The sequence below is a fragment of the Quercus lobata genome, chromosome 11 (genome assembly GCF_001633185.2).
Source record: "Quercus lobata isolate SW786 chromosome 11, ValleyOak3.0 Primary Assembly, whole genome shotgun sequence".
Classification (NCBI taxonomy): Eukaryota; Viridiplantae; Streptophyta; class Magnoliopsida; order Fagales; family Fagaceae; genus Quercus; species Quercus lobata.
In genome coordinates this window covers 56,704,841-56,729,945 of record NC_044914.1, presented here as the reverse complement: position 1 = coordinate 56,729,945, position 25,105 = coordinate 56,704,841, and the positions used below count along the sequence as shown (strand labels likewise).

The window sequence follows — 25,105 nt, the reverse complement described above, 5'->3', positions numbered from 1 at the left end:
AACTTTTATTTTTTGAAGGATTGAGCAATAAAGAGCAAAGACTGGTGTTTCAAGTTTGGGAGGGGGTGGAATAAAGAATGTTTACTCCTAAGCCAAGGTGTTATATTTGGTGGAAGTTGAAAGAAAACACGTTTATTTTGGAATGGAAGGATTTGGAAAGAAGGTAATTTTCCAGTTTAAAATTACCTTCACTTCACGTCTTAGACTCTAGTCTTTATTATTCGTTTTTTTTTTTTTTCGTCTTCATATTTTTTGACTCTATGATTTTATCTTCAATTACGTTTTGGTACCAAGATCTGGATAATAAGGTTGCTTTTGACATTGTCTGGTAAAGACAATTTATTTTTACAATTTAGCTTATTTATACTAATTATTTATCACTGAAATTTTTTTTTGGATAATTATGGCAATGTCATTGCCGAAAATGCGAAGGGGAATAATGGAATGGAATTGTGACAATGTCACAGGTAATTGGTTATTATTAGTTCAAATTTGTCACAGGTAATTAGTTATTATTAATTTAAATTTGAATTTATTACTGAGATTACATTTTTAATTTAACGATAACAACTTCCACTTAAAATTTATTGTAAAAATATTGTAAAAATTATGTGTACCTATAATTTTTTTTTAAAAAAATAGAAGGTGAAATGGATTTGTGGCAATGGTATTGTCGAAATAGGAGAAAAAAATTGTTCCCACTTCCGAAATAGAGGAAAGAGATAAAAAAAAATACGCATATTATTCTTTCAATATTTTTTTGATTGAATTAGTTTGGTTTGTCATCTTCCTTTAGAAATAGATAAGGATGGATTCAAGTACACTCTCTGGTACATTGATTCTTATTCTAAAGTGCACGTTGTAAACAAAAACAAAAAAAAATACATAGATTCTTATAAAAGAAAAAAATGACTGATGTGCATGCTGTAAACAAAAAAAAAAAAAAAACAAAGAAAGTATATAGATTTTTACAATAGAAAAGAAAAAATGATTGATGTGCACACTATAAGACAAAAAAAGCAAAGAAAGTATGTAGATTTTTACAATATGGAAGAAAAAAATTATTGATGTGTATACAGTAAACCAAAAAAGTAAAGAAAGTACATATATTCTTATAATACGGAAGAAAAAAAAATGATTAACGTGCACGCTGTAAACAAAAAAAATTTAAGAAACTACAAATTATTATTTTCGCTTTTTCAATAATACTGCACTAATAAATGTTATTTTCCTTTTTTTGCGGCAGCAAACTGAGGTCAATAATATGTTAAATTTAGCTATTGCAAACCAACAGAAGAATGATCTCACAGCACAACAAGTCCTTCCACCAATAGTAGAGGGCTTTACTCGATTGAAGTTATCAATGAAAGTAAATATTTCCTCCGTCCCTATTGAGAGGGTAATAACTTTCGAGCAACGACAAAGGCACCAAGGAAGACAACCGCAAACCTATACTGAAACCCGCTCGTCCATCTCTGCACAACGTGGACAGTGCAGAAATAATGATGCCGGACTGGTCCACCTCCGCACAACACAAATTGTACAGCTCTACCCAAGCTAAGCTATCAACATTTGCTGGTAATGAGCCAACCACCTTCAGTGAGTATAATCCAATTAATGTCGACGAGTATTGCATAAATTTATATCAACAAATTGGGTCATCCACTTCTATAGGACAAGGATTTGAGGGTTTGTTTAGCTATGATTATTATCCCCAACCTAATTCAACACCTCCCTCTTATCACCTCTCGCCACCTCCATCTTATGTTGGGCAATGCAATTATGGCCAAGATAGTTAGTTCAACTATGATTTCTGCACAACACAACCTTCTCAACCATCCCCTCATGTTGGTGATTTTTGCACGCCACAAAATACAAGGGCATGTGCTCCAAACTTTGAGGAAAAGGCCTTCGTAACAGACTTTGAGGAAGATGCTTCAAATGAGGATAGTAGGGAAGATGCAGAATATAGCCAACATATGGAGGTGTCTTCTGATAATGAAAATGACGAATGTGGTAATTATCAAACAGAGGTTGATATTAGAACACAGTCGGGGTACATAGGGAGAAGTCCTCATAGGGAGAAGTCCTGTGCAAACACGAAGGTACCCACAACGAGTAAATAGGCATCCTTCATGTTGTGGAACACAACAAAAATTGAATGTACCCCATCGTTGCAATCACTAATCAATGTAAAATAATTGTTTATTAAAAATATATTAAAGTATTATCATTATTTATGCATCATTGTAGCAAAAAATATTATGCCTAGATAGTATACATATCACATTATACTACTAACCGTAAGACGTTTGTAAAAATAAGAGATGTGTACTTATTTTTTGGCATTTGAAATTAGTGCCCAATTAATCTAATCATACATCTATTTGCTATAATTTTTCATTCCTAATCTGACATAGAATCTATATGTGTACCCACAACTGTAGGCGCATAGTAGGCGGAATACAAAATGTGTCAAACTTCTATTTTTATAGTTGATCTTTTTTCCTTTGCATGATGCCTACTATGGTGTACATTTTTATTTTCATTCTTCACAGCCTCTCTTCCAAACCCTTGTAAAAGTGTCAAAGAAAAATAAAACTTTCATTGTCTAATTTTTGTCCAAATTTATAACAGCAACTTGTGAGTTAATTCTGACCATTAAAACTCATGAATTTCAAAAAGCTCAAAACATAAAAGTTGTAAATATTTAAGTCACGGTTTCAGCACATCCAGCCTTGAGTCAATTGGATTTTTGAAGAGAGAGATACGTCTAAAATACTGATTGATGCTCAAATTTGATTTTTTTCCTCTTCAGATTGTGGCTCTTTGATTTCTTTCCTTATTTGAAACTTTCAAACATGGTAAATGACCCAAGCATTCCATAAAAAGTATACATTTTAAGATGTTACGTTGACAATATTTTTATAATATTTTCACAATAAATCACAGGTAATTAGTTATTATTAGTTCAAATTTGAATTTAACATTAAGATTACTTTTTTAATCTAACAATAACAACTTCCACTTAAAATTTTGAAAAAATATTGTAAAAATTGTGTGTACATATCATTTCTTAAAAAAAAAATGTGGAATGGATTTGTGGCAATGACATTGTCGAAATAGGAGAAAAAAAAATTGTTCCAATTGGTTTGTGACAATGCCATTGCCGAAATAGAAGAGAGATATATAAAAAAAGTACGCATAATATTCTTTCAATATTTTTTTGACTGAACCAGTTTGGTTTGTCATGTTCTTTTAGAAATAAATAAGGATAGATTCAAGTACACTCTCTCGTATATTGATTCTTATTCTAAAGTGCACGCTATAAACAAAAACAAAAAAAGTACATAGACTCTTATTGAAGAAAAAATGACTGATGTGCACGTTGTAATTAAAAAAAAAAAAACAAAAAAAGTATATAGATTCTTACAATAGAAAAGAAAAAATGATTGATGTGCACACTATAAACAACAATAAAGTACATAGATTCTTACAATACCGAAGAAAAAAATGATTGATGTGTACACTGTAAACCCAAAAAGCAAAGTACATAGATTCTTACAGTATGGAAGAAAAAAAATGATTGATATGAACGCTGTAAACAATAATAAAGTACATAGATTCTTACAATACCGAAAAAAAAAATGATTGATGTGTACACTGTAAATCTAAAAAAGCAAAGAAAGTGCATAGATTCTTATAATACGAAAGAAAAAAATTGATTGATGTGTACGCTGTAAACAAAAAAAAGCAAAAGAAATACATAGATTCTTGCATGCACGCTGTGAACAAAAAAAGCAAAGAAAGTAAAAAAAAAAAAAAAAAAACAAAGAGTCAATCAACTAATTACCTCAACTCTTCATCTCATCTGGTTTGTGGCAATGGCATTGCCGAAATAGAGGAGAGAGATTAAAGAAAAGGTACGCATATGAAGAAAAGTACCCTATAAGGATAGATTCAAGTACAATGACATTGCAGAGATTTTTTTCAGTATTTGTGGCATTACAGAGATTCTTTCAGTATTTTTTTGTTGTCGAAATAGAGAAGAAAGATATTAAAAAAAGTACTCATATAAAAAAAAGTACCATATAAGGATAGATTCAAGTACAATGGCATTGCAGAGATTCTTTCACTATTTATGGCATTGTAGAGATTCTTTCAGTATTTTTTTAACCGAAGGAGTTTTGTTTGTCATGTTCTTTTCTGGTAAAAGTACCCTATAAGGATAGAATCAAGTACAATGAGTACATTGATTCTTATTCTAAAGTACACGCTGTAAACATTAAAAAAAAAAAAAAGTACACAGATTCTTATAGAAAAAAAATGATTGATGTGCATGCTATAAATAAAAAAACAAAGGAAATATATAGATTCTTACAATATGGATGAAAAAACTGATTGATGTGCACGCTATAAACCAAAAAAAACAAAGAAATTGAGATTTTTGCAGAGATTATTTGTAGTGAATATATGTTTATAGTTAAGTAAGTTATTTGTATCAGAGTGTCATATCTGTGTTGTGTTGTATTTAGTCAATTGCGTATCTAATTATATAGTTTAAAATCTAAGAATTTAACTGATATGAAACTTGCATCCTATTTAAACAATACTAATGTTATTGAAATTTCCACAGTTCTTATTTTCTACTCTTTTTCCCCTATAAATTCCATCAACCTTCTTCTCCACTCTTGTTCCCCTTTTAATTTTACCAACCATTTTCAAATCATGCATGCCATACATTCTACAAACAACTATAAGTAACAACACTTACAAATATCTATCCGTTCGTTATTTCTTAGAAGGTGAGTTATATTTCTTAAGTAAATACTTTTCTTTTTATAATATTCATGTTGATATGTTTTAGGGGCATAACTAAGCATGGAAATCTTGTTTTTGTTAAATTATTTGTTTATGCAGATCTTGTTTTTGTATTATGTGTTTTGCAACATAAACTGATTTGTATGATATGTTTTAAATTATTTGTCCATTAATTCTTGCCTAAATTTCAAAATTGACGTATATTTCCTTAAATAAATACTTAGTTTGTTAGCCTATAATATACACGTATGTTATAAGAAAAAAAAAAAGAAAAGGTTAGCATACATTCATAAACCTAAATAAAAAATAATTTAATACTATTATTATCAGTGAATATTTTTAATGGATTACCTTCTTGAATTGCATTGTAATGGTTATGTAGTGTTAATTTATTAATACTATTGTTATGTTTTAGTGTAGATGGCAGAAAAATTGTTCATTTTTCTTATCTATTCCGGTGGAATAATTAAACATGGAGAAAATGAGGTTTATTACGAAGGGTCACCTCTTTCTATGCTTCCATTAAGTCAGGGTGTTATATTTGAAGATCTATGTGATGGAGTAGCATCCACGCTTCATATAAACAGAGAAGATTTAAAATTGACTATTTGGTATAGATTTCCATTTCAATGTCATCCACATCCTATGACTTACCAGCAAGATTTGGTAGCAGATGATAATGGTGTCAATGTAATATTCGATATGTTAGACTGTCAATATGGAATTGTAGGTGCAGAGTTATACGTGGGTGTAGAGCCTACAAGAAGTGACCGAGATGTTTTTCCCATTTGATATGCCAACGAAGGACCAAGTGCATCGTTTAGTTATTCACATGACGGACACTTCCATGATCCATATGCTACTCATATTGGTCATTATTCTCAAAATGCGGCTCATTCTCCAATCAACATTGGCGGTGCTGACTATCATGCTCTATATACCCATGTTGCAATTGAGGATTAACATGTTCCTTCTCGGCCAATGAACAACAATGATGCTGACTATGAGAATCCAACTGAGTATGTCATACAAGAGACTACTTATGTTGAGTTTGAAGTTCAGTATGACCAAACCGTCACTCAAAGAGCTGCTAATGATTCCAATGTTACACATCGCATAGCTGCTACTACTGAAAATGCGGTCCATACATTATCAAAAAGGATGCGAACCATGGATAGTGATGACGAACTTGATGGCGATGAGGTCCTTGATGGTATTGGAGATGAACAGGAGCCTCCAAATGAAGGTAATTATGAAAGCAGTCCAACTATGGCAGTCCATCAACCTTCATCACTGAGTTTTTCACAGAACACATGGGATAATATGATTGATCCAACCCCACCATTTGAAAAGCCCACTCAGAGTATTTAGGACCCTGCCCAAGAGTTTTATGTGGGCTTGCTTTTTGCCGATAAGGATGAACTACAAGTTGCTGTTAAACGCTATCACATCAAGAGGAACCAAACATTTTGTGTAAGAGAGTCAGATCCAGAATGTTGGTCTGTAAGGTGCAAAAATTGTTTTTAGCGTCTTCGAGCATGCTTCTGGGCTACATATGGTTGTTTAAAGTTAGGAAACACAATGGTCTACACACATGTACAGAGTCCACGCTCACACAAGATCACGATCAATTAAACACCCATGTTACTGAGAAAGAGTTGAGGGATGTTGTCAAAAATGATCCAACCATAAAGATTGCTTCACTTCAACAGACTCTTTATAATAAGTACCAATACAGCCTTCTTATTTTAAGGTGTGGGAGGCAAAAGAGAAAGCAATTGGTAGAGCGTTTGGTGATTGAGACAAATCTTACGAATCATTGCCAATTGAAGGTTTTCAACATTGTAGGCCAGTGATTAGTATAGATGAAACTTTCCTATATTGTAAGTACAAAGGTACATTACTGATTGCATTAGCGTGGGATGGTGACAACAGACTTTTTCCACTTGCCTTTGCCATTGTGGAGAAGGAAACTAATGATAGCTGGTATTAGTTTTTGCGTTGTATTCAGATTAATGTCACTAATCTAGGAGGGTTATGTGTCATATCTGATCGTCATCCTGGTATAATGGCAGCGATACCGACTATATGTCAATCGACACCAAATCCATTCCAGCTCATTTAAACAGGTTATCTCCTCCCTTATCTTCAAAAGAAAGCTAATAACTTAGTTTTAAAGCCAAGCCATCTCTTCCCCTATACATAGAGAAGACCTTTTTCATTTTCTGGACCCTCATTCCCTCTAAAGAGCTAGTGAGAAATCAGAAAAGAAAAACTGTTGTGCAACCATTGTTCTTACTTTGGTTATAGTTTAGTACTTCTGTGCTTTCTCCCTAACCCTTTAAGTGATCACTTCCCCTTTTTAATTTATTCTCTATGCTGGTAAGTAGTTAATTATGTTCTTAACTTTCTACACATGCTTGAATAAATGCTTAACAAGTTGTTATTTGTTTCTTTCATGATATGCTTGGATGAAGATGCCTATATGTCTCATTAATATTCATTTTACATGCTTAGATGAACACTTCTAGGCTAATACACAAATTTCTCCTGAATGCTTAGATAAGCACTTCTAGGCTAAAACACGACTTTCTCTTCAATGCTTAGATGAACATGTCTAGGTAGTTGTTTTACTTTTTTTAAATGCTTGAACAAACATGTCAAAGTATTTTGATTTTCTCTAGATAAACATGTCTAGGGATTTTCCTTTACTTCTTTTCATAATTGCTTGGATGATCAAATATGCTCAAATGTTTTATTTTTATTTGTTTCTCTTTGCAATTATGTTGATGACAAATAACATGACAACTTTGTTTTTTCTTCACATGTTTAGATGAACATGTCTAGGATAGGAATTCTTTGTTTACATTGATTTCTTGGATGAACATGCCATTACCTCAATGCTTTCTTTACATTAAAATTGTTATCTAACAAGTTTCACTTTTTGTTTCTTTTTATATCTAATTCCCCTAACACATATTTGTTTACAATTCTTGCAAATTAATATGTTTATATGATATATTGTTTGACATGATATGATATTGGCCACCTTAACTTAGGAGACCAGTTTTACTAGGCAAGATGGGTGCTTAATATCTTCCTATCTCGTAAATTAGCCTCTGAATCAAGATCAAGGGTTCTAGACTATGTTCTTGTATATGTAATTTTACATTTTTTAGAATGTAACTAGGAAATAAAGCAATGTAATTTACTTTTCTTAGATTGTATCTAGGACAAAAAAACATTGTAAATTTTTGTTACAAAATTTGATGTAAATTGTCATATACATTAATACAACAGAAGTATTTTTTATTGAAAGTTTTCTTATTTTTCTTTTTAAATTAAATAAGTGACGACTCCATGTAAAACCATTGATTTAGGCGGGAGTACATTTTACAAGAGGTTTTTCTATTTTTTTGGATAAAGGTTAATAATTTGCATTTATTATAATTTAGAAATATTTTTTTTTCAAACAAATAAAATTGATAAACTATAAAGATAAGCCATAATTTCTTTTTTCGGCATAAAGGAAAAAAATAAAAAATTTTAGGAATTCTATATTTGAATTCAAAATGAAATTTGTTATTTGACATTTATGACCCTATTTCTAAATAAAGTCACTCTTCATTAATGAAGATATTTTTGAACCATATAAAAGTCTAGTTAAAAGATGAGAATCCTCTTATATATAGGGTCCGTTTAAATACAATTTATTTTGCTGAAAATTAAAAACTGAAAATAATGTAGTAAAATAATTTTTAAATGTGTGAATAGTGTCGTGGGACCCAGTTTTAATATTTTTTCTGAATAAAGTGGTGGTGAGTCCTATGAACAATGCGTGAACAGTACATGAATAGTAACTTTTTCTCCCAACAGTGTAATCACGTGCATGAACAGTGCCCATTACTGTTCATAAGCACTAAAAAAAAAAAAAAAAAAAAAAAAAAAGAGAGAAAAAATGCAAAACGTGCACACACAAACACAAATGCGGATCGAAACCGCACTATAATATAGATATAAATTATATAATAACTGCCTGTTTTGAAAATTAGTAGAAGAAAATTATAAAATTTCACTTTTTTGTAACTCGATATATTTAAATTTTTTTGTATGAAAATTTGATTAATTTAAATATCTTAATAATCTTGAACTGTCATGAGATTTATAATTTATTTATCTCCTTTTATATAGTCGAATGACTCGAATCAGAGTTTGAAAGCCAATATATCTTTTCTCTCTAAAAAAATTTAAAAAAAAAGCTGGATTTTTCATAAAATTAAAATAATAAGAAATTAAATTACTTTTTTTTTTCCTGAATGGGTAGAATTTATATTATAATAATGAGAAAGGTAAAACAGTAAAAAAAGGGGTCTTGAGATGGTTCAGGACTTCAAAGACTAGCCCGACATCCAAGATAAAGACATGTACAGAAAAACATCAAATCACCTATCTTGTCAAAGCCAAATTTTGCCCGTTGGTTTCCCACTAAACCCTCTTGATAACTCCATGCAGAGGGTATCCTTCACGAAATAATAGCTCCGGGATGCACATAAGAAAAATCATTTATGGCCTGTTTGGATGTTTAAAAAAGGAGGGAGATTAGAGTAGAGGGAGGGAGAGTAATCTAATTACTTTGTTTGGAAGTTTTTTAAAGAATGAGGGGAGGGGTTTGGAGGGGTTTCAACCCCCTCTAACCTCTCATTTTTAATACTCCCAAATTGGAGAGATTTGGAGGGAGATTAGAGTAGATAAATTATTGTCCAAGTAAATTCTCTAATTTACCCTTTCTAAATTAACAAAATTACACACAGATTATTCTTTGTCTGTTTCCTGAGAAAATTTAAGTTGAATGAGAAAAAAAGACCTGAGATTAATCAATGTTCCGTGCTTGCTTGTGCTGCAGATTTAGAGAAACCAAACAGAAAGCAAAAAAATAAGATTATAAAAGCAAAAAGAAATAATGGGTCGTTCAACGAACTGGTTGTCTTTCTCACGGTCTCCGATGGAAATGCTGAGGTCCTTTGAGTCTCAGTTCATGAGCTATGAGAACTCCTCCACTGACTCTCCTCACTACTTGATCGATAACTTCTATACCAACGGTAAAAATCCCAACTTTTTTTGTTTCAGTATTTATAAGAAAGAACCTTATGTCCTATTTGGTTGCTGAGAAGTTGCAGGAAAAGGGATATACATGTTGATACTTTTGTGGAAAGTATATACAAAAAAATATGCTTCCTGTTATGGGGTTCGCAAAGTTTTTATTTTTATTTTTTTTTTCTCAACGGTCAAGAGGAACGATTTTTGCAAAATTTAAGGAGTAGTAGCCATTATTTTTTTAAAAATTTTATTTATGCTTCAACCAAAAAAAAAAAAAAAAAAAATTCACTAACATATTCCAAGATTTGAACAATGATGGTCAAGTTCAAGACTTTATAAAACTGATAAATTAATTATAAACTAATGTTGTAATTTTTTTTTTTTTTGATGTGGCAAGTCCATTTTCAAATAAGGATAAATTTGTCTATTTAAATTATTTCTTCTCATTTTCATCTTAATTTTTAAAACGTCCAAACAAGAGGAAGGGCCAATTACTCCCTTCCCCCTTACTAATTTTAAAAATATCTCCTTTCCTCTACTCCCCTCCCCTCTCTTCTCTCTCTAAACTTCCAAACAGATAGTTACACAGCCCCCTAAAGCCTATACCATATATTGGAACGTGTTCTTCCGCTCATTTGTTTCAGTCCGTGCGAATCTTGTAGACTCTCATCATTCAGTTCACAGCCTCTTTAATCATCTTCAGTGCTTTTCAGTTTTCACCTATTCACCGATGAGACCTCTCACGCCTTTGTAAATGTTTGGATCCGGATAAAAGGCGTTTCTTTTTTTGTTTTTATTTACTTTTATTTTTTTATGCACAGTATAAGAGACATTATAGATTATTTATACACTGTTTATAAGATTTACAATTATTTTATTTAAAAAATTATTAAAAATAAATCTTATAATACTATTTATTTATTTAAAAATTATTTTATAATAATATTTTCAATTTTTAATAAAAATAAACTGCATCAAATATACTCCTCAACACTTTCTCATGATCCACACCCCAATAACCTGTTTCTGTCCGTGCGAATCTTGTAGGCTCTCATCATTCACTACACAGCCTCTTTAATCATCTTCAGTGCTTTTCAGTTTTCACCTATTCACTGATGAGACCTCTCACGCGTGTGTAAATGTTTGGCTCCGGATAAAAGGCGTCTCTTTTTTTGTTTTTATTTTTTTATGCACCGTATAAAAATTATTTTGTAATGAAATTTCCAGATTATAGTTTTCAATGAAAATAAACCGCATCAAAACAGACTCTCACCTCTCTTTATATACTCCTCAACACTTTCTCATCTTCCACACCCCAATAACCTCAAAGAGAAGAAGAGGCTTCGTATGTTTGAGGCTCGAACTCGATTGTGCAATATGAAGGAAGGTAAAGCCTTTTCAACGCTCGAAAAGGTACTCATCTGTGGGCCGTTTCTTTATGTTTTTGTTGATTTTATCGTCATAATGCACTAGAATTTTTATTCCAATAAAAAAAAAAATCTTATAAGACTGTTTATTCATTTAAAAATTATTTTACTATATTATATCAGTTTTTAACAAAATAAACTCTATCACGGACCCTTGACTCTCTTTATATACTCCTTTTAACACTTTCTCATCTTCCACACCCCAATAACCTCAAAGAGAAGGAAGAGCCTTCATATGTGTGAGGCTCGATTGTGCAATATAAAGAAAGGTAAAGCCTTTTCAACGCTCGAAAAGTTACTCATCTGTGGGCCGTTTCTTTATGTTTTTGTTGTTTTCATCACCATGATGCACTAGAATTTGTACCACCCAAAAGCTTCAATTTTTGTCGGATCTATATTTAGTGTTTGTTTAGATAGAATCTATTATACGGTTTGTTTTTTGGATTAAGCATGTGTATTATTGTTTAACCCAAATTTTTATTAATTTTTGATGCTTTCCCTTTAGATTCTGCATAAGAAAGTTCCTTGCTCTTTCTTCAAAAGTTTACGAAATTTTTAAACTTGTTTTTCGTCAACAAAAATCATGTTAAATTTGTATTAATATTTTAGTTATAAAGGTTTTGATTACTGGAGTTTCATATTGCACTTAATATTTAGCTAATTAGTGCTTGCTTAAACTTTTAATTTTTGAAGGATTGGGCAATAAAGAGCAAAGACTGGTGGTTCAAGTTTGGAAGGGGGTGGAATAAAGAATGTTTACTCCTAAGCCAACGTGTTACATTTGGTGGAGGTGGGAAGAGAACACGTTTATTTTGGGATGGAAGGATTTGGAAAGAAGGTAATTTTTTAGTTTGAAATTACCTTTACTTTTTAGGCTTTAGCCTCTATTATTCGTTTTTTTTTTTTTTTGTCTTCATATTTTTTGACCCTATGATTTTATCTTCAATTTTGTTTTGGTACCAAGATGTGGGTAATAAGGTTGCCTTTGACATTAACGGGGAAAGGCAATTTATTTTTACAATTTAGCTTATTTATACTACTGGACATGAGTCTTTTGGCTTAATACCATTTGCGTTATAGATATTATTTGAACTTAATTGGTGAATTGAGGAAAGAGAGAGAATTTCGGCAACAATGTCGTCGAAATACAAGAAAAGTAGGAGAGAGAAAGAGAAAAAGTTGGAAAGAGAAAGATTTTGAATTTTGGCAACGTTGTTACCAAAATTCCTCTGTCCAAATTCCCTGCCCGAGTCTTGTATCCTGTGTGCTTGAGTGTGGAGTGCTCAAAAAAAAAAAAAAAAAAAAGCAATTGCGGCAATGTCATTGCCGAAATAGAGAAAAAAGAAATTTTTTTTTTGGTAATTGTGGTAATGGCATTGTCGAAAATGGGAAGAGAAAAAAAAAATTGTTGTTGTCGAAATTTGGGAAGAAATTTGAAAGAAGTTGTTACATTCACAATATTTTTATAATACTTTCACAACAAATCACAAGTGGTTAGTTATTATTAGTTCAAATTTGATTTTAACACTGAGATTACTTTTTTAATCTAATAATAATAACTTGTCACTTAAAATTTGTTGTAAAAATTGTGTATCTATAATTTTTTAATAAATTAATAAATAAATAATAGAATTGTGGCAATGGGATTGCCGAAATAGGTGGAGAAAATTTTCACCTATTTCGACAATGTCATTGCCAAAAATGTGAGGGGGGAAAAAAGACAGAATAGAATTGTGGCAATGAGATTGCCGAAATAGGTGGAATAAGTTTTCTCCTATTTTGACAATGTCATTGTCGAAAATGTGAGGGAAAAAAAAATGAGGAATAGCATTGTGGCAATGGTACTGCCGTAATAGGGAAATTTTTATTTTTTGGGTAATTGTGGCATTGCTGAAAATGGGAGGGAGGAGAATTCAATGGAATTGTGGCAATATCATTGTCGAAAAAATTTTTTTGTCGGAAGAATTAAAAAAAAAGGTATTACGTTTATAATATTTTTATAATACTTTCACAACAAATCAAAAGTGAGTAGTTATTATTAGTTCAAATTTGATTTTAACACTGAGATTACTTTTTTAATCCAACAATAACAATCTGTCACTTAAAATTTGTTGTAAAAATATTGTAAAAATTGTGTGCACTTATCATTTCTAAAAAAAAAAATAGAATTGTGGCAGTGAGATTGTCGAAATAGGTGGAAAAAATTTTATGTGAGGAAAAAAAAAAAAAGAGAATAGAATTGTGGCAATGGGATTGCCGAAATAGAGGAGACAAATGTGAGGAAAAAAAAATAGAGAAATAGAATTGTGGCAATAGTATTGCCGAAATAGATGATATTTTTTTTGGTAATTGTGGCAATGCCATTGTCGAAAATGTGAGGAAAAAAAAAAGAATTGTGGCAATGGTATTGCCGAAATAGGCGATTTTTTTTTTTTTTGGTAATTGTGACAATGGTATTGTCAAAATATGTGAATTTTTTTTTTTTTTTTTTATTTTTTTTTTTTTTTTGTAATTGTGGCAATGCAATTGCCGAAAATGGGAAGGGGAATAATGGAATGGAATTGTGGCAATGCCATTGCCGAAATAAGTGAATTTTTTTTTTTATAAAAATCTGGTTGTCGAAATCTGGGGAGGAATTTAAAAAAAAAGTGTTACGTTCACAATATTTTTACAATATTTTCACAATAAATCACTGGTAATTAGTTATTGTTAGTTCAAATTTGAATTTATCACTGAGATTACTTTTTTAATCTAACAATAACAACCTCTACTTTAAATTTGTTGTAAGAATATTGTAAAAATTGTGTGTATCTATCATTTCTTTAAAAAAGTAAAATTTGGAATGGATTTGTGGCAATGGCATTGTCAAAATAGGAGAAAAAAAAATTGTTCCCATTGCCGAAATAGAGGAGATAGAGATAAAAAAAGTTCGCATATTATTCTTTCAATATTTTTTTGACTGAACCAGTTTAATTTGTCATGTTCTTTTAGAAATAGATAAGGATAGATTTAAGTACACTCTCTGGTAAATTTATTCTTATTCTAAAGTGCACGTTGTAAACAAAAACAAAAAAAGTACATAGATTCTTATAGAAGAAAAAAAATGACTGATATGCACACTGTAAACAAAAAAAAACAAAGAAAGTATATAGATTTTTACAATAGAAAAGAAAAAATGATTGATGTGCACACTGTGAATTAAAAAAAGCAAAGAAAGTACATAGATTCTTACAATATGGAAGAAAAAAATTATTGATGTGCATACTGTAAACCAAAAAAGCAATGAAAGTACATATATGCAAAAGAAAAAAAATGATTGATGTACATGCTGTAAACAAAAAAAAAAAAAAGCAAAGAAAGTATATAGATTTTACAATGCAAATAAAAAACAAAAAAAAAAAAAAAAAAAAGCAAAGAAAGTAAACCCAAAAAAACTAAAATTCAATCAACTAATCACCTCAACTTCTCATCTCATCTGATTTTTATTCTCTGCAGGAAATATATTACCAATTGAAGAATAAAACAACAAAAAAGAATCATGTTGGAGATTAAGGCAAGTGTAATGCAAGACAAGTTGCTTAAGAATTAGAATTGCATCTCATCACAGTTCCTTAGGTTGCAAAGTTACTTTTTTACTCTGCTTCAGTGTGCCATAACTAAGGATTGTAAGTTTTTTGTTAATGTAAGTTTTTTTGCTTTGCATATTAACTTATAGCTCTAGAAATTATCAGATTTATTATTATTGTATAAACATGTACTTTGTAAATATTAAAAGCTAATATATTGTAAAATATTATGTATTGTTGTAATTGCAGTTAATATTATTTGTATGCCATGATTATGATTATTATTGTTGTTGTTGTTCTTGTTATTCAAATTTTAGATTAATGAATTATTTTTTATGGTTATCTAATTATGTGTTTTTTTAGTTTCTTTTTGCAAGTATCACTCTATAATTCTCACTTTTTTAGTTGGCATCACAATTGTGGTAAACATTTCAATTATAGTTAATACTAATTATTTTGCGTATAATTATTTTTGCTAAAACTATTATTATTATTATTATTAAAAATTTTGCTTCATAAATCATTTATTTGAGTTTCTTTCAATTTTATTGTAGGATATATTTGAAATGGAGTAACAAAAATATCACATCTCTAATGACGCAATGGAAGGCAATGTACGTTACAAGATCCAAATTTATTAATGTTCTAATAATATCTACAATTATTCAATTTACATGAAAAGAAGTTAAACATTAGCAATATAACATTGTATATTTAAAAAAAAAAAAAAAAAAGAATTCAAGTTTCCACCTTACAAGTGAGACCACAATCGTTTGCGCCCCCCGGCAGTTAGGCGAACATATCACCCCATATTTGCATCAATGTAGATTATACCGTGTTACCCGCCTACCACATATAGATATTGATTGGAGTCTCATCACTTCTTTGGTGGAGCGATGACAATCTAGTACCCATGCATTTCACCTACCTAATTGTGAAATGACTATAACTCTACAGGATATAGCAATCCTTACAGGATTGCCTATTGATGGCAATGCAGTGTGCGGGCCAATAAATTTGAATTGGAATACAATATGTCGTAATTTACTTGGGGTGACACCACCTGCAGTAGCATTGAATTTTGGTGGCCTTAAAATAACATGGGTAAGGGATACATTCTCAAACCTACTAGAGGGTGTCAATGCTGTAACAATTCAACAGTATGTTAGGGCATACATGTTTCAGGTTTTGGCTTTACTATTTGGAAATAAGAGACAAAGTATATTGTATTGCTGCTTTCTCAAGCTGTTAGATGACTTTGGTGAAGCTGGGGAATATAGCTGGGGTAGTGCTACACTTGCTTACCTTTATAAAGGGCTGTGTATTGCTGCTATTAAAAAAAGCACGGAGATTGCAGGTCCTGTTTTTATATCACAATTATGGGCGTGGGAGCATCTTCCATATCTGACCCCAATTCCAATAAATCCAACAAATTTAAATGGTGACGACCCATACGGTCGCATGTATAATATTTACTTTTTATTTCTATACAATTTTGTAATCCTTGAAACTTCCAAACCCTAAATATTGTATGACAATCATTAATTGTGTATAGGTGGGATACCAAGAAAATGTTTATTCACACACCAACACATGTTCTGCGTGCGTACCGTTCTAATCACGACACACATAATAATGAACAGGTAATATATCACAATGCATCAATGGTTAATTTACTAGTTATATTATTGTTTTGATTGATTATAACATAGTTATTGTAATTGGAATTGCAGGTTGTTTGGACACCATACGATAAGAATTTGCATCCATGGTGTCTTGTAGAAAAAAATATATGGACTACAATAGCGCCATTGTTGTGCTTCCAAATTGTAGAGTATTACCACTCAAAAAGAGTCATGCAACAGTTTGGGTTGTTGCAAAGATATCCAAGGTGGTCTACTGACAATTTGGATAAATCTGTGCATTGTGTAAAGTTGACAGAAAAGTCCACTGTCAATTGTAAAATGCAGCATGAACAATACTACCAGCGTTGGAACATGCGAGCTGAACTTCTAGGTTGAGATGAACATTTTGATTCAAGTGTGGACTACACAACATGGTACTAGCAAAATGGTCACCTATTCACGACACCAGAGACGGTTGCCCATATGTACCAGGTTATTATTTTAACTTTTTCAATAATACTGCACTAATATTGATAACAAATTATTTACACATCCAAATGCTGCACTAAAATTGATAAAAGATTATTATTTTCGCTTTTTCAATAATACTGCACTAATAAATGTTATTTTCCTTTTTCTATGGTAACAAACTAAGGTCAATAATATGTTAAATTTAGCTGTTGCAAACCAACAGAGGAATGATCTCACAGCACAACAAGTCCTTCCACCAATAGTAGATGGCCTTACCCGATTGAAGTTATCGATGGAAGCAAATATTTCCTCCATCCCTACTGAGAGGGTGACAACCTTCGGGCGACAACAAAGGCGCCAAGAAAGACATCCGCAAACCTATACTGAAACCCGCTCGTCCACCTCTGCACAACGTGGACAATTCGGAAATGATAATGCCGGACCATCCACCTCCGCACAACACAATATGTACAGCTCTACCCAAGCTAGGTCGTCAACATTTGCTGGTAATGAGTCAACCACCTTCAGTGAGTATAATGCTGGTAATAAGCTAACTACCTTCAGTAAGTATAATCCAATTAATGTCAACAAGTATTGCATGAATTTATATAAATGGATTGGGTCATCTACTTCCATAGGACAAGAATTTGAGGGTTTTTTTAGCTATGACCATTATCCCTAACCTAATTCAACACCTCCGTCCTATCACCCATTGCCAGCTCCATCTTATGATAGTCAGTACAATTATGATTTCTGCACACCACAACCTTTCCAACCGCCCCTTCATGTTGGTGATTTTTGCATGCCACAAAATACATGGGCATGTGCTCCAAACTTCAAGGAGGAGGCCTCTGTAACAAACTCTGAGGAAGATGTCTCAAATGAGGACAGTGGGGAAGATGCAGAAGATAACAAAGATATGGAGGTATCTTCAGATAATGAAAATGACGACTGTGGTAATTATCAAATAGATGTTGATATTAGAATATAGTTGAGGCGCGTGGGGAGAAATCCTGTGCAAGCACAAAGGTACCCACAACGAATAGGCATCCTCCATGTTGTGGAGCACAACAAAAATTGAATTTACCCCATCGTCGCAATCACTAATCAATGTAAAATGATTGTTTAATAAAAATATATTAAAGTATTATCATTATTTATGCATCATTGTAGCAAAAAATATTATGCCTAGATAGTATACATAGCACATTATACTACTAACCGTAAGACCTTTGTGAAATTAAGAAATGTGTACTTATTTTTTGGCATTTGGATTTAGTGCCCAATTAATCTAATCATACATCTATTTACTATAATTGTTCATTCCTAATTCGACATAGAATCTATATGTGTAGCCACAACTGTAGGCGCATAATAGGCGGAATAAAAAAGGTGTCAAACTTCTATTTTTATAGTTGATCTTTTTTCCTTTGCATGATGGCTACTGTGGTGTACATTTTTTTTTCATTCTCCACAACCTCTCTTCCAAACCCTCGTAAAAGTGTCAAAGAAAAATAAAACTTTCACCATCTAATTTTCGTCCAAATTTACAGCAGCAACTTGTGAGTTAATTCCGGCCAACAAAATTCGTGAATTTCAAAAAACTCAAAACATAAAAGTTGTAGATATTTAAGTCACGGTTTCAGCACATCCAGCCTTGAGTCAATTTGATTTTTGAAGAGAGAGATACGTCTAAAATACTGATTAGTGCTTAAATATGATTTTTCCTCTTCAGATTGTGGTCCTTTAATTTCTTTCCTTATTTGAAACTTTCAAACATGGTAAATGACCCAAACACTCCATAAAAAGTATACAATGTAAGGTGTTACGTTCACAATATTTTCACAATAAATCACAGGTAATTAGTTATTATTAGTTTAAATTTGAATTTAACACTGAGATTACTTTTTTAATCTAACAATAACAACCTCCACTTAAAATTTGTTGTAAAAATATTGTAAAAATTATGTGTACATATCATTTCTTTTAAAAAAAAATGTGGAATGGATTTGTGGCAATGGCATTGTCGAAATAGGAGGAAAAAAATTGTTCCATTTGGTTTTTGGTAATGCCATTGTCGAAATAGAGGAGAAAGATATAAAAAAAGTATGCATATTATTCTTTCAATATTTTTTTGACTGAACCAGTTTGGTTTGTCATGTTTTTTTAGAAATAGATAAGGATAGATTCAAGTACACACTCGTACATTGATTCTTATTCTAAAGTGCACGCTGTAAACAAAAACAAAAAAATGTACATAGATTCTGATAGAAGAAAAAAAATTACTGATGTGCACATTGTAAACAAAATAAATAAATAAATAAATAAAGTATATAGATTCTTACAATAGAAAAGAAAAAATGATTGATGTGCACACTATAAACTAAAAAAAAAAAAGTAAAGAAAGTACATAAATTCTTACAATATGGAAGAAAAAAATAATTGATGTGTATACAATAAACCAAAAAATCAAAGAAAGTACATAAATTCTTGCAGTATGGAAGAAAAAAATGATTGATGTACATGTTGTAAACAATAATAAAGTACATAGATTCTTACAATACCGAAGAAAAAAATGATTGATGTGTACACTCTGAACCCAAAAAAGTAAAGAAAGTATATAGATTCTTATAATACGGAAGAAAAAAATTGATTGATGTGCACACTGTAAACAAAAAATAAGCAAAAAAAGTACAAAGATTATTACGTGCACGCTGTGAACAAAAAAAGCAAAGAAAGTGAAAAAAAAAAAAAAAAAAAAAGAGTCGATCAACCAATCACCTCAACTCCTCTTCTCATTTGGTTTGTTGCAATGGCATTGCCGAAATAGAGGAGAGAGATATAAAAAAAAGTACGCATATAAAAAAAAATCCTATAAGGATAGATTCAAGTACAATGACATTGCAGAGATTCTTTTCAGTATTTGTGGCATTGCAGAGATTCTTTCAGTATTTTTCTGTTGCCGAAATAGAGGAGAAAGATATAAAAAAAAAGTACCCTATAAGGATAGATTCAAGGACAATGGCATTGCAGAGATTCTTTCAGTATTTGTGGCATTGCAGAGATTCTTTCAATATTTTTTTGACCGAAAGAGTTTTGTTTGTCATATTCTTTCAGTTTTGTTTGTTATGTTCTAAAGTACACATTGTAAACAAAAACAAAAAAAAAGTACATAAATTCTTATAAAAAAAAATGATTGATGTGCATGCTGTAAATAAAAAAACAAAGGAAATATATAGATTCTTACAATATGGATAAAAAAATGATTGGTGTGTACGCTATAAACCAAAAAGAACAAAGAAATTGAGATTTTTGCAGAGATTATTTGTAGTGAATATATGTTTATAGTTGTAAGGACGCGTTTCGTGGCGGACCGTAACAGTGTCGGGTTCGCGCGTGAAAAGGCCCCTAACAATATCATTTGTAGAGCGTGGGTTTGGAAGGCTAGGCCTTGGTTGACAGGCGGTGGGCTTTTCGTGGTGTACATACAAGTTTCGGTTTTCCTTCACCCCTGGAGTCTTTCTCCTGGAGGTGGGTTGGGAGGCTCTGGTTTCTGGCCATTTTTCCCAACCACCTCTTTGGTGTGCCTTCCCTTTTATTATATATCCGTCTTGGTTGATCCTGACCCTCCACTTGTAGGTCAGGCAGGGGCTCACTTCGGTATCCATCCCATCAACTGTCCCATCTAACTTTCTATTAGTTGCATGGGTCGACGTTTGCACTGCCCAAACGTCTTTTCTCATTAACCAGCTCTGGGTATTGGCAGGTGCATTTACTGATGGGGGTGGGACGCGCTTTCCTTGGTTCGAGTTCACGCCTTGCTTCCCTATGGGCCCCTTTCCGTTCACATCCCCTCGAGGGGGCTGTTTGGGGATTGCCTATATCAGAATGTTGGTCTTCCTGTTGGAGCTATGGAATGCCGAGGACAGGGTAAGTCCTCAGCCGTCTCCCTTGCTACCTCGGCCACTGATCACTCGTCTTCAGCAAGGTACCTCCTCGGCACGGGCCTTGGGCCCAGACAGGGTTTGGGCCGGACGGCAGAGTTCTCGGACCCACAATAGCCCCTCAAAATCCTGCTATCCGTCTCCTCGGACGGATAGGAGGGTTTTGATGACATCATGGATCTGCCAACGTCCATCAATCCTTGTCATCTAGCGATTCCCGAGGTTTTTCACCTGCCCAAGGCACGTTCCTAGAGCCGTTAGAAGGCGAAACGTGGCCTCATTAAATACGGGCGGCTTGGTGCCTCCCACGTTCAACGGTGTGATGGAAATCCTACGGCGGTGATCTCCTGGCTTCTTTGGGTGGGAAAAAGGGCGTGCAGTTTACCCTAGAAAGTATAAAAGATTTTTTGGAGATGGATCCGTCTCTCCAGTTCTGTACTTAAGAGTTTTAGTGCGTGTATCCAGGACTCATCCGAACTTCCGCCCAAATTCAAGTCTATCTCGAGCACATATAGCCCATCCGAAGCGTAGTTCTCTTTTTATGTAAGTTCCCTACCTCTATTAACTTACGTTTTTTCTTTTCTGGATTTATTTCTCTTCGGCTCCCTTTCTTTTCCATCGCGGGTTAGGTTTGTTTTAGTGAATGGCGAAGGCGGCTAAATTGAGATTGAGGAAGTTGGTCGATACTGAAAAGGCGATGAATAAGTTCATCGTTGATTATAGGATTCCCCCCAACGTAAGTCTGGAACACTGTAAGATGGGGGAATGGCACACTAAGAGGGGAACGGGCGCGGTTGTAATTCCCGTCCTCGCCTTTGTAGAGGGAGGTATGAGAATCCCTATGGGACCAGTGACAAGGGGTTACCTCAGGCACTTCCGTTTAGCCCCTACCCAGTGCGCCGGCAACGTTCTTAGGATTTTGGGTTGTGTGGACGCTTTAAACGAGAAGATGGGTTTAAGACTGACCCATCATGATGTAAACTGGTGCTATAACCTCCAAAAATTGAAAGGAAAAACCTACTACATGAGATCGAGGGATGATAGGATTCGGTTGATCCAGTGCCTCCCTGATTCCAACAAGGGACTGAACAAGGATTTTCTTATTGTCTCTGGGGAGTGGCATGACGGCGATCCATGCCCCGTAGTAGAAGGAGAACCAGGTGGGGTATTAGGAATGGCTGGGGGATAACCCTTTAAATCGTTCTGACCTAACTTCTTTCGATAACTAATTATGCATGTATGTTTGTTGCTTTTGTAGATGAACGCGCCTATAAACGACATTTTCATTTAGTCAATCGGGCAGACTTGGAAACCGTTTTACAAGCGGCCGTTTTTGTGAACGACAGTGATGGCCAGGTCCGTGCAGCTCACAAAATACTAGGGTACCCCCCGGTTCAGAAGTCGTTCGGGGACGCGAAGCACGTGATCAGTGCCCGCCGTCCCTGGCTTCCAAAAATTACAGTGGTAGAGAAGGGGTTTTTGATCTCGCGGGAGCCAGCTGTCCCCAAAGACATCCCCTTGGCGGGCCCCTCTTCGTCTCATCAAGCAGCAGAGGACGAGGGTGAGCCAGATCAGCCAGAGGAAGGGTTCGGGGTATTTGACTTAGTCTACCAATCCGAGGATCCTCCGGGTGACCTAGGTGACCCAGCCTTGTCCGAGGCGGAATTATCATTAATAGGCACCTCTTCTCAAGCCGAGATGGGAGTCAAAAGAGTACCTTTAACCCCCCTTCTCCAACTCCTCGAGGACCAACCAGGGAAGGATACCCAGGAGGCACCACAACCCAACGCTCCTCCTCCACCAGCTCGGCCCCTCACAATCCAAACCAGGTCGTCCTCCACCAAGTCCCAACCACAATCCACCCGGTACGAATCTCCCACCTCCTCCCAACCAGCTCGGTCTCCTCGACCTGAAGGTGCTGATTCCAAGAGGAAGAGGAGCCCCAAGGGCAAGGACATCGTGGACGAGAGAAAATCCCACCCTCTTAAGGAGAAGGATGAGACTCCGCCCACAAAACAACTGAAGATCGGATCCCAAGGCAGAGGCAAAGGACCCGCAGTTCAAACCCCTCAAGGAAAAGGAAAAGGAATTGACTCCCAATCTCCACCGAGCGCCTGGCTCCCTGCCCCAATGCTTCACGGGGGTCCATTACTAGAAACTGCTTCTCTGAGGGACCTTGGAGACGGCGAAGGTGGATACGTGGCAGATGCATTAGGGAGAACCATGCTACTCCCTAATGACATGGAAGAGCTGAAGAGAATGAGGATGCAGGAGGTTTTTCTCAGTACTAAGAGGTACTTGGGCATGGTAAGATTTCTTGGAACCTAACACATTACTAATTCTCACTTCCAGTTTGTCATTTACTACACGCTCATCTTTCTTGACAGGCTCTCCAGGCAACCTACAGGATGGAGGACGAAGTGCATGACAAGAGTAAGGCGGCCGAGAACGAACGCAAGAGGCGCATAACGGCCTCAAAGACTCTCGAAGCTTCTGAGAAGGAACTTGCCAGAGTCAAGGATGACTTAACGATGACTACTCGCGAGAGGAATAACGTCTCGGCGGGCCTTGCTAGTGCCCAAAAACAGGCCATGGACCAAACCAAGCGCGCAGTGGAAGCCGAGGACCAGCTGCAAATAGCCAAAACCCTGATCGAGGATTTAAATAAGCAGCTGGCCACGGCCCTGCATGAGAAAGGAGTGGCAGAATATGCCCGTGATGAAGCCGTAAGGGCAAAGCAGGAGGCCGAGTTTGCCAGGAATGAGGCGGAGGCTGCCAAGAATACGGCCGAGGATGATGGCTACAACATGGGAGTAGCCGAAACCCAGGCCACCCTTAAGGCGCAGATCCCTGGTGTGTGTAGGTTTTATTGCTCCCAGGTTTGGGAGGAAGCATTGAAGCGAGCTGGGGTGGATGCGTCGTCTGATTTGTGGAAGGCGGAGAGCATATTTTACCCGGCGGCCATCCGTGAGGCCACCTCGACCAGCCCCATGGCTACGTGTGATCAACCCGAGGGAGAGATTCCCCCGTTGGAAGACTTGAAGGCCGACGGTTCTTCTAGCAAAGCACCCAAAGAAGGAGAACTTCAGGATGCGACAGTGACATCCCAACACACAGATTCTGAGGTACCTAAAGAGGTTGCTGAGGCCGTGGTTGGCATTCAGGGGCCTAATACAGAGGAACCCCCCACACTTGCGGAGGCGCCACAGGCCACTTCCCTTACTGTGGTTCTCCAGAGCACCAGTGCTGGTCCTGTTCAGCCTTCCCCAGAAGGGATCATCCTTCCAGGCACCGAAGCTGAGTCTACTCCCATCTCCCAAAATGTTACCGACAAAAAAGCAGAAAAGTAGAAACCTTCGTTGGGCTTTTTGTATTCATTTCTGTTTGAACGATTAACTTGTCCCTTTTCCTTTCACGAACTTTCTAATTTATTGATGGTTTACAAGCATTTGAACATGTATATATGAAATTTTGTTTTTCCTTTTTCCTTCTGACTACATCGTTAACCGCCCTTGTTGATGCGCACTATTTGCTTACGAACTCTGTGCTGATTTATTTTAATATGTACAAATAGCTATGTATGTAATACATCTATCATCATGTTCCCCGAACCCTAATTTACTTGCGCCCACAGAGGCCTTAGATTTATTCCTAACCTTCGTCTCACGAAGATATAAGCACCATTTTTAACGTTACGCATAATAACTAAAACCTGCTTAGTGCCTGGTTTTCTCCATCCAAGTAGTTGGTTTCCCCTGAGGCTTGGGTCCGAGGACCATGCAATGCCTTGGTTCTGTCCAAAACCTAGTTTTCATTACATCCAGGTAGTTGGTTTCCCCTGAGGCTTGGGTCCGAGGACCATGCAATGCGGTTCTGTCCAAAACTAGTTTTCATTACATCCAGGTAGTTGGTTTCCCCTGAGGCTTGGGTCCGAGGACCATGCAATGCCTTGGTTCTGTCCAAAACCTAGTTTTCATTACATCCAGGTAGTTGGTTTCCCCTGAGGCTTGGGTCCGAGGACCATGTAATGCCTTGGTTCTGTCCAAAACCTAGTTTTCCACATCCAGGTAGTTGGTTTCCCCTGAGGCTTGAGTCCGGTGGACTATGCAATGCCTCGGTTCTGTCCAAAACCTAGTTTTCATTACATCCAGGTA

General features: G+C 34.8%; 1 protein-coding gene and 1 long non-coding RNA gene across 2 annotated transcripts; both read left to right on the top strand.

Moving 5' to 3' along the window:
* Positions 1-1,192: 1,192 nt before the first annotated feature.
* LOC115967813 lies at positions 1,193-18,122 on the top strand. Its single transcript, XM_031086966.1, has 2 exons — positions 1,193-1,795; positions 17,743-18,122. The coding sequence occupies exons 1-2, from the start codon at positions 1,503-1,505 to the stop codon at positions 17,996-17,998; spliced, it is 549 nt and encodes a 182-aa protein (XP_030942826.1). The 5' UTR covers positions 1,193-1,502; the 3' UTR covers positions 17,999-18,122.
* LOC115967814 lies at positions 15,686-17,732 on the top strand. Its single transcript, XR_004086560.1, has 3 exons — positions 15,686-16,554; positions 16,645-17,028; positions 17,192-17,732. It is a non-coding gene; the product is annotated as an uncharacterized LOC115967814 (long non-coding RNA).
* Positions 18,123-25,105: the final 6,983 nt, after the last annotated feature.

Coding starts and splice junctions, on each gene's coding strand:
- LOC115967813 (XM_031086966.1), top strand. CDS start 1,503: ATGATGCCGGACTGGTCCACCTCCGCACAACACAAATTGTACAGCTCT. Junction 1,796..17,742: donor TGCAATTATGGCCAAGATAG/TTAGTTCAACTA, acceptor ATCTTATGATAG/TCAGTACAATTATGATTTCT.